Source organism: Anticarsia gemmatalis, chromosome 19 (genome assembly GCF_050436995.1).
Source record: "Anticarsia gemmatalis isolate Benzon Research Colony breed Stoneville strain chromosome 19, ilAntGemm2 primary, whole genome shotgun sequence".
Classification (NCBI taxonomy): Eukaryota; Metazoa; Arthropoda; class Insecta; order Lepidoptera; family Erebidae; genus Anticarsia; species Anticarsia gemmatalis.
In genome coordinates this window covers 8321126-8331305 of record NC_134763.1, presented here as the reverse complement: position 1 = coordinate 8331305, position 10180 = coordinate 8321126, and the positions used below count along the sequence as shown (strand labels likewise).

The following is a 10180-nucleotide window of genomic DNA, read 5'->3' as shown; positions in this document are numbered from 1 at the left end:
AATATCTTATAATGCAAAATCATTTTTGAATCAATTTCTTCGCCATTTACCACAAGCAGTTCATGCGGTGTCCATCCTTGATGAAGTAGGTGTGCATGGTGGTGACGCCGGGATTGCTGCCGTAGTTCCACAGGCACTCGGGACCGGTGGGTACGATCATCTGTATATCACAAAAAGCCGTTAAGAACATGATAGAAAATGACACAACTAAAACAGGGCCATTAAGAAGTAAGTACAAAAAAGTTCCACACTTTTCTTCTAGCGGATTGCACTGTAACCTTTAAACATCATTCCAACAAATCTCTCATTAACTAATTGATTAATATTACATATTCATTTAAGGTATTCACGAAAGCCCAGTGCTGTATTGTTATTTTTGTTGTGCCTCACCAAGTTGTGGCATGATTACGAAAGTATACCTTGATTGCTGCCCTGTTGGGGTCCTCAAAAGGTTGCAGTTGGCCCCTTTCAATGGTGTATTTGCCAGGAAGCATGAATCCTACTCCGACGAGCTGGTCGTTGTACTCGAGAGGGAACCAAGTGGAGATCGTTTCAGCACTGCAGACTAGATCTGTTGTCATTTTGTAGTAGTAGTGGTTACCTGGTCAAGACAAAATACAATTTAATTTACAAGCATGTCACAAGAGGGATGCTTCACTAGACTAATGTGCCTGCTTCTGTGGCACGGTCGGTAGTGAATGCTACTGCCGTGCAAGAGGTCTCGGGTACGAATCCTGGATCGAGCCAAAACGTCATGTCTGAGATTTCTTAGATATTGCCCGGAGTTAGGAAGTTGAGGTCGTAGACCTACTTGCCTCAAAAAGCACATAAAGCCGTCGGCGCCTGACCACTCACTGGTCGTGTCAGTTATCCGTCCCACCGGGTTATGACAGTAAGGGAATAGTGTATTGTGCACACATTTGGACACTATTAACAAAGTCCTGCACCGTTGGCCAGTTTCAATGCGACTGACCGCTATAGCCGGATATCGGCTAGGACAATATTACCAATGTGCCACATGATGTTTTGATCCCGAGTCTTCTTCTTGTCGTATGGTTAGTGGTCAACCTAGTGTCAAAGGTGTTCAAGCCGCCCGAATGCCTTTGACGTGGCTTAACGACTGTTATCTTAATTGACAACTACCGGGACCGACTTTTTACGTGCCCTCCGAAGCACGGAGACGCCCTGTTCAAATACCACTATGCCCACCCATCTATGCAATGACCGCGCCAAGGTTTGCTTAACCCACAGATCGTTTACCGACCGGTGAGCGCAACTGGCTACTTCCGGCTACGAGTGAGATGAACTTACCCATTCCAAGGAGACAAGCCTGCTTGGTGTAATCGGAGCTGGTTTTTAAATCAGCAATGTTTGTGGACACGTTAAGAAGCGCTCCGTTGAATCCCTTCAGGTACAGTTGTCCGTCTTGTAGGATCACCTTGTCGTCACGCGTCGCTAGACGAACGCTTGGGTGTAACGCCAGGGTCTCTGTAGGTACATACAGAATCATTCATAACCATGTACCTCACACGTTAATAAAGAATGGAACAAGAGTCTAACATAATGTTTTTCACTACAACTCCTAATAGACAGAAGATTCCGAGGGATCGGAAATATAGATAAACGTAGATCGGATATAAGTATATAAAAAGGATAGCAAATAAATGTTCTCGTAAGCTAGACGGATTTTCTAAATACATTTGTACGTACCGGCAGAAATGTACAGCTGATGAGTGGCTTGGTAGTTAATAGTGACACCGTTCACATTGACGGGCCAAGTGGTGAAGCCGCTGACAGTCCAGTCATAGATTGCGCCCTTGAACTTCGCCGGATCGAACTGTAAATATCCCACAATTATATTTAACATGAAGCTGACTGTTTTTTTTTTCTTTTCACTTTTAGTTTTTGATAAGAATTATACATACATACTTTCAATTCATTACAACATTACACAATTATACATACATCATTTCAATCACAATTATACATTCATACTTTTTAATATTATAAATTCGAAAGTAACTGTTACTCAATCACCCCTAGACTACTAAACGAATTGCATGAAATTTGGTATGGAAATATTTTGTTACCCGAGAAAGTACATAGGCTACTTTTTACACTGGAAAAATGACGCATTCCCATGGGAAAATTCAGGTGGCGGAGGATGTCGCGGAGAAAAGCCAGTTAAAAATAAATTCTCAAAAATCAAAAGGTGGATTATAAAGGCGGTTTTACTCACAGCGATCTGCAAGCCAGCGATATAGCCGGTGTCGTCGTACAACATACATAGAGTGTAGTCATTCTTACGACACATCAGTACAAGCACGTCGTATCCATTAGGTAGAGTTGGCTTGTTCACCTCTTCCCAGCCCTTCGTAGTGGCCTCTGAGAGTGTCGTGGGCATATCCATGAACGATGATCTTCCGATGGAGAAGGGGTTTAGGTCAAACCTCACTGAAATACAACAAAAAATAATTATGACCACGTTGGTTGAGGGTCTGTTTTGTCGTTCTCTCTGCCTGAGTTATAATAAACATAAACCGCTTAAATAAATATATAATTTATGTCAGCCTGGCCTTTCTCCCAACTATGTTGGAGTCGGCTTGCAGTCAGCAGATGCAGCTGAATACCAGTGTTTTGCATAGAGTGACTGCCTATTGGACCTCTACAACCCAATTACCTACCTGGGTTATAACACGATATACTTTGGTAAGACTGGTTGTCTGACATATAATGTTATTGGGAAAATATTATCAAGAGACATTGCTTTCCAAACTTACCTTTGAAACCCTTCTCCCACAACCCTGTAACAAACAGAAAATATTAATTATAGTCTTCAGTCTACTCATGAACAATATTATTTTGCTCATTTGGCTGAGATTTTCTAACTGTCACAATATGAGAGCTTGCTTATTACAGAGGCTTCTTGAAGGAACTGTGAAAAATGAAGAAAAATGATTCAACATGGAAAAGAAAATAAAATCAAAAGATTGACCAGAAAAAGTAAATGTAATTGTGTGAAAAAAGAATCTGGTGGGCCAAAATAATAAAAAAGAAGACTAGAATTTTAGTTGTCTAGAATAGTAGAAATAGTAGTCTTACCGAAGGCGGGGGCAGCCACGAGGCACAGTAAAACCAGTGTACGGATCATGATGCTTCAGATGTGCTCACTGTTCGGTCAGCGTCCACTACATCCCTTATATACTTATTTGTTGTTATTGTGATGAGTAAGTTCCTTATCATCAGAGTACCGCAGTGATTCTTGTTCAAACAAATCGTAGTGATTAGCACTTTTTTTATCACTGAATTTCTACCAAAAATCATATCTTCTTGTCGTATGGTTAGTGGTCAGTCAACCTAGTGTCAAAGTGGTTCAAGCCGCCCTGAGGTCTATGACGTGGCTTAACGACTGTTATCTTAATTAACAACACCGGGACCGACTTTTTACGTGCCCTTCGAAGCACGAACATGCCCCGTTTAAAAACCACTATGCGGTCACCCATCTGTAGAATGACCGCGCCAAGGTTTGCTTAACCCACAGATCGTTTACCGACCGGTGAGCGCAACTGGCTATGGGCGCCACAAAATTTACATACGGAACTTGTGTTATCAGTTACTAGACTCTTGGAAGATAAATATTTGGTTAATTACTTGATGTAATCGGTTCTAATATCTGAAATGATCTCCGGCGATCTAATCGACGATCGTGATCATTTTGTTGTATCATTCCATTCCTCTTCAGTGTCGTAGCAACAGTCGGAGGTAAGCATCCTGTAATTATCAGAGAATATCAGAATTTTAATAATTGGACAATATTATATCTACTGGTGAACAAGCAATGTGTTTTGTTCCACTAGTTTCTGCCGAGATTTCATCCCCATGAAAGAACTTCCGGAGTAAATGGTAGCATTATCACCAGCCTAACCTTTTTTCCTAATATGTAGGATTCGGGTTCCAGTTTCACCGGATGCAGTTTATTACCAGTATTTTACATGGAGCAGCTGCTTCCCGAATCTCCACAAACCAGTTACATGGGCTATAACAGGATATTTTTCGGTGTGATTGCTTGTCAGACTTTCAAGCTTCTGACTACTAATATTTTTTTTATACCACCCAGAAGGTGGAGCTCTGCGTAGCGGGGCTCCGGCGACATCTCTACATCATCAAGTGAATAGTGGTAAAAGTTCGAAATAAAAGGATTTTTCGGACTTTTACCAGTGAGAGTTGGTAAATCTTAGGATTTACCACAGTTCGGGCTTTTACAGTAACATATTATTATGTACCAAATATAAAAACTTGCATACATGCGCATTTATAATGCTGCAAGTTAGATAGATGCATCGCCGTCGTTCAACGAGGGATCTATGTGGGACGACTCTACCCTTTGTTTAATCTGTTAAGTACATTAACATTGCGTCATGTTACTTTATTTAGTGGCACGCTAAATTATGTGATGCGACTACGCAAAACAAAGACGACGTAGCAAAATTCGTAGACAAACAGCGTAGCTTGCTGCGCTACGCCGTCGCTACGCAGGTGTGGTGTACAACGCATTGATACGTTGCAATGATGCAACACAACTAATGAGTCCTCAGCCTTAGGTCTCCCCTATATCGTCGATAATATTGCGCAATAAGTTTTAAAATAAACATTACTCAAAATTCATCAGGCTAGCATTTCTTACAACTATATTACAATAGTGTCAAAAAAACATAAAATAAACATAGCAAATGTGTATTAATTAAAACGACAATTAACAATTAAAACGACTGTGAGAATTAACACTTTATAACCAGTAATACCCAACATGACTATATTATTTATGTAGACCATGTTATGCTTTTTACGACATCTCAAAAACTGCTCATCAAATCTGGATCAAGTTGAACCACAAACGAGGCAACACCTTTCAAATGAAAAAGAATCATCGATATCGATTCACATAAAAAAAGTAATGATGTAACTGAACTAACATTCAAAATAATAAGACGAATTGAAAACTTCTTCGATGTTTACTATCTTGTATGTAAATTATCTTAATCACGACCAGGAAAAGATTAGCAGACAGTTGCACCATCGAGTGAAATCATTAGTTCACATAATTTGAAATTATACCAAATTCTGTATAGGAGTATCCCGAAATTTGTGATAGTGGAGTTAACATTTTTATGATTTATATTTTGCCGGGAATATGTTGTAAATGGCACATATAAAAGTCTCCATATTTGTAATTTTCAATGTTGCAATGTGTGTACCCCATAATCAAATCTACTATGTTTTAACAAAACGGATAAAAATTACACTAGATCTGTGAACATGCATGTTTTTTTTGCCCTTTATGTGTCCCACTGCTGGACAAAGGCCTCCACTTTCCTCTTCCAAATCTATCTAACCTGTGCCATATTCCGCCACCATGGACCCGCAGATGCTGTTAAATTGTATTGTTGCCTGTAAGTCAACTTATTTAAATACCACTTGCAAATGCGACAGTGGTAATTATTTTTAACCCATGACTGTCCAACTGCTGGGCAAGGGTTTCCTCCCGAACGAGGTAACATTGAGTTCACTACGCTGGCGAAGTGCGGAATGGGTAACATTTATTATTGTTAACAACAGTTATTGTAGCATAGCACATATTATAGCACAATCTTCTCGGCTTCATCTATCGAAGTAGAGGTTAAATCATTAATAAGCTCATATTGCCAGTCATAGTTGTCAATAGTTAGCCTGGATGAAGAATGGAGAATTAGAGGCGCTGATCAAATTTTCATATTCAATTTCTCGGTAGCTAGCCGGTTGTAAATTGAAATAAATAGAAAGACGGAAATAACTTAAATAATTTATTGTTAATCGTTTTTCTGGTCCTGGTTGATCTAGCAAGTCATAAAGTACGCGTCCTTGATGAAGTAGGTGTGCATGGTGGTGACGCCGGGAATCTCGCCGTAGTTCCACAGACACTCGGGACCGGTCGGCACGATCATCTGTACAACACAAGTACAATTAATAAGTAAATGTTACCCATTTATTATTCAGAAGGCATATTAAATTGTGGGTCCCAGGCCCCGGCTATCATTTTTAAAGATCTATGTCAGTCGTCAGAAGGATGAAAGTCTAACAACTAGTCTTGCCAGAAGGTATCGTGTTATAACACAGGTAACTGGGTTGTAGAGGTCCGATAGGCAGTCGCTCTATGTAAAATACGGGTATTCAGCTGTATCCGGTGAGACTGGAAGCCGACTCCAACATAGTTGGAAGAAGGGCTAGGCTGATGATATGATGACTCATTACTGTCTTAATGCTGGGCAACGAGAATCCTCCCAGGATAAGGGAGGGTTAGGCCTTGAGTATATATCACGCTAGCCAAGTGCAGTTTGAGGACTACAAGTACAGTGATTAAATTGTTTCTAGGCTAAAATTGTGGTGGTAAATTAGGTATCAGATCTCAAGCGATTGTCTTAATTTATCAGCTATAAAATTTATACACATGTTGATTGATATCGTGTTAGATAGAGCGAGATATTAAGAGCTATCTCTACATCTCTTTTATTTTTAATTGTATTTTAGTAAGGTAAGTTTCCTTATGATGACGCTTCGCTCACGTTTTTCCGCGGGTTTGACAGATGAGCGCGGCGCGCGCTCTTTCCTTTGTTGTTTCAGGCGCGAAAGAGCGTGTGTGTAAAGGTACCTATATAAAGCCGTGAGTTTCCTGTAATTTCTTCTCACGAATTTCAACAGATTTTCCAAAACGGTGGTAGATAAAAAATATTTTGACTATTTCATATACTCCTTTTTATGAAATAAAGCACATTTAACTTTGACTTTCACGCCAAAATCAAAGAGTGTTCTATAAAATAAATAAGTTGTTCTTTTGCTTTGAGTAATATTTATATAATTTTGTAGGTACCTTGATAACAGATCTGTCAGGATCCTCGAAGGGGTACAGGTTGCCCTCTTCGACGGTGTATTTGCCAGGAATCAGGAAACCCACACCAACGAGCTGGTCTTTGTACTCCAGAGGGAACCAGTTGAAGATGGTGTCAGCTCCGCAGGGCAGATTTGTGGTCATGTTGTAGTAGTAGTGGTTACCTGTAAAAAAATGCATATTTTTAACATACATCGTGCATTACAGCGTGCACAAGTGGACCCAAAAAACACCAGGCATCTCAAACCTACACCAAGAACATCGAAATTCATGAATTACGCCCCAATGCGCGGGTCTCCAAACTCCTCGAATTTTGTTTATAATCTTAGGTCACATTTTTCATGTTAAGGTAAATGGTTCAATGTGTATTTTAAGGCAAAAATACAGATGAACTTTTCTAATTCTTACAAGAAATGTTACCTTTAATCGAATACTTAATAATCGAAGCAACATACTTGTAAAAATCCAACATGATATAATATATGAGGATAAAACAGATGTCTTCTAAGATATACATACCCATGGCGGGGATGCAAGCCTGCTTGGTGTACTCGGTCTCAGACTTCAAGCCAGCAACGTTGGTGGATACATTGTAGAGACCACCGTAGAAACCTTGGAGGAACAGGTGCTGGTCTTGAAGAATCGAGCCTTCTTTACGAGCAGCAATGCGGTCAGCGGCGTCCAATTCCAGGGTTTCTGTAAACATATAATTACTCTAAATAACCTAGGTACTTGGAAAAAAATCGATCGAGAATTTGACATTTAAAATGTAATGCTAAATAGTTCATACGGAGCCCGCTAGAGGCGCTCGATAGTTAGAGGGTTGTGGGTAGTCGATACTTGTAAAGAATCCAGGTACTGATTACAGTAATTAAGCAATCGTTCGTTAAAAATTTGGTGGATACGCCAATCTCGTACACAGTAGAGTAATTTTATAAAAATAAGGGTCAAGTAACTTACCAGGGGAAACATAGTACTGATGAGTGACTTTGTACTCAGTAGTGACACCATCTACAGTGAGAGACCAAGAGGTGAAACCGACGGTAGTCCAGTCGAACACAGCACCATTGTACTTGGCCGGGTCGAACTGAAATATTTACAATAGGTAACAAGTAAATAACGTGTGGTAGGAAATAGGAACAAATGACTGATGATGCGTCACTTTTTAATTTTAGGATCCATTTTATTGGAAACTTAATTTTTGAAATAAATTGACGAAACATGACTGAGAACGATACTTGTTCACAGTTTAATATCGGAACGTGATGTATTGTCCAGTCTTCTCTTCTTAGATAAGAAGAGTAAGAAGTTACAGAATTTAAATTGTTGTTCATGATAAAGAATATTGAATTGAGTAAGTATATTGAAGTTTTTTGTTTAAGGGTGTATTTGTGAAGAATGATGTACAACGAAGATACTATACTCACAGCGATCTGGAGACCAGCGATGTAGCCAGTGTCGTCGTACAACAAGCACAGAGTGTAGTCATTCTGAAGACACCACAGGTCGAGCTTCTCGTATCCTCGGTGTAAAGTTGGCTTCGTTACCACTCCCCATCCCTTCGCTGACGCCTCTAAGGTGGTCGTGGGCATAGGCATAAACGCCGTCTTACCAAATGTGGCGGGGTTGGCGTCAAACCGAACTGACAAACAAATTAAAAATAATTAGGCTTGCTATACATATTCGGCATTAATGGCCTAGTCGGGTGGCAAAACCGAATGTGTGTAGATGAACCTGATCGGCGCAAGAACGGGTCGCTTTTGTTGTTTGATAACAATTGCCGAATATGTGCTGATAAAGTTAGGGGAAAAAATGGCGCTCGGTATCGCGGTGCTTGTTTAAACCGACTTGTGACGATCGAACCCAAAGAATTATCCCCGATCGGCAATAGTCCAATAATCTGCTTAAGTAGTAATTTGCTTCAATTCGGTTTTATTGTTCGTAAATATTTCCGAACCGGACGTGCCAAACCGAATACGTATGTAGCAATTCATAGTAACCAAAATGATAGGCTAAGTATATGATAACATTATTACGGGGTTTTCCTTGTTTTTTTGATGCACTCATCAGATAGAAATTATCTATACATACTCCTTATCGCTTAATCGGCGAAATTATCGTATCAAGCGAAATCAAAAACACAGCGCCTAACACCTTGAGGAAAACGGTAAACGAATTGTGACAGATTGCTAAGATTAAGCCGAACAGATAATATCATTTTAATTAATCGCTTGCACTCCGTGGGAAATGAGACTGGATGGAGCTAACTGTCGTGTTGCGGTTGTCGAGTCTCATCATAGCCCACCTCCTGTTCTTCCCTAAAGGTTCTTTAGGTTCGCTAGTCAGGACTTGGCCAGGACTAAACGCAGTGACTTTGGCTGATTGCTCAACCAAATTAAGGAATTGTGTATTTTTTCAAACTTACCCCATATTCCTGTAACAAAAGAGAAAACATATTAATAGACCATAAGTCACTTTGTGTTATAATAAATTGTACAGAAGTCTTATTGTTTCTCTGATGACTCAGACAAACATTACAAAATTATGGATATAGGTACCTAAATGAATGTGATTTTTATCACGTTTTATTTATTGCCAAGATCTTAAACCAAGGCGAAGCAGAAAATTATTAAGCAAAAGATTAAAATTATATCAAAACCCACTGTTTTTATCCCACTTTCCAAACGACCAACGTAATTCAGTATTTAATATTGCTTGCTGGCTCAAGTAGAAAATTGGGAATTATAGGTTTCTTATCCCGAAAAAGGTAAACAAATTGGAATATCAGGAAAGCTCCTACGTATCAAGCATACATGGTTTATATTGAAACAGTTCAAAAGAAATATATTCAAGACTTACCAAAGGCGGGTGCAGCCACGAGGCACAGTATAGCCAGTGTTCGGATCATGATGCTTCAGATGCGTTCACTGTGCTGTCTGTTTCATGACGGCTACATCCTTTATATACTTAGTTGTGGTCATTGTGATGAGTAACTAATTTATCGTTAGGGTACCGCAGTTGCTTTGGTAAAACGACTGCCTAAGATTGCATCAAGTTTGTCAGTGATTTATTTTCAAACTAGCTTTTGCCCGCGACCTCGTCCGCGTTGGTGACTAAGGACAGATATATACCAACTTTCATCCGCAATTTTATCCCCTTGGGAGTAGAATTGATCAAAATCCTTTCTTACCGGCTGCCTATGTCATAATATCTATCTGCATGCCAAATTTCAGCCCGATCCGTCCAGTAGTTTGAGCT

At 39.7% G+C, this 10180-nt stretch overlaps 2 protein-coding genes across 2 annotated transcripts; both read right to left on the bottom strand.

Moving 5' to 3' along the window:
• LOC142981189 (uncharacterized) lies at positions 1-3165 on the bottom strand. Its single transcript, XM_076126902.1, has 7 exons — positions 3103-3165; positions 2781-2804; positions 2240-2454; positions 1711-1837; positions 1312-1488; positions 420-601; positions 1-160 (listed from the first exon to the last, which is right to left on the bottom strand). Exons 1-7 carry the CDS (start codon positions 3149-3151, stop codon positions 47-49), a joined length of 888 nt encoding a protein of 295 aa, XP_075983017.1. The 5' UTR covers positions 3152-3165; the 3' UTR covers positions 1-46.
• A 2663-nt stretch (positions 3166-5828) lies between these two features.
• Positions 5829-8588, bottom strand: LOC142981048 (uncharacterized). The gene is made up of 5 exons (XM_076126707.1): positions 8350-8588; positions 7883-8009; positions 7442-7618; positions 6905-7086; positions 5829-5981 (listed from the first exon to the last, which is right to left on the bottom strand). The coding sequence occupies exons 1-5, from the start codon at positions 8518-8520 to the stop codon at positions 5874-5876; spliced, it is 765 nt and encodes a 254-aa protein (XP_075982822.1). The 5' UTR covers positions 8521-8588; the 3' UTR covers positions 5829-5873.
• Positions 8589-10180: the final 1592 nt, after the last annotated feature.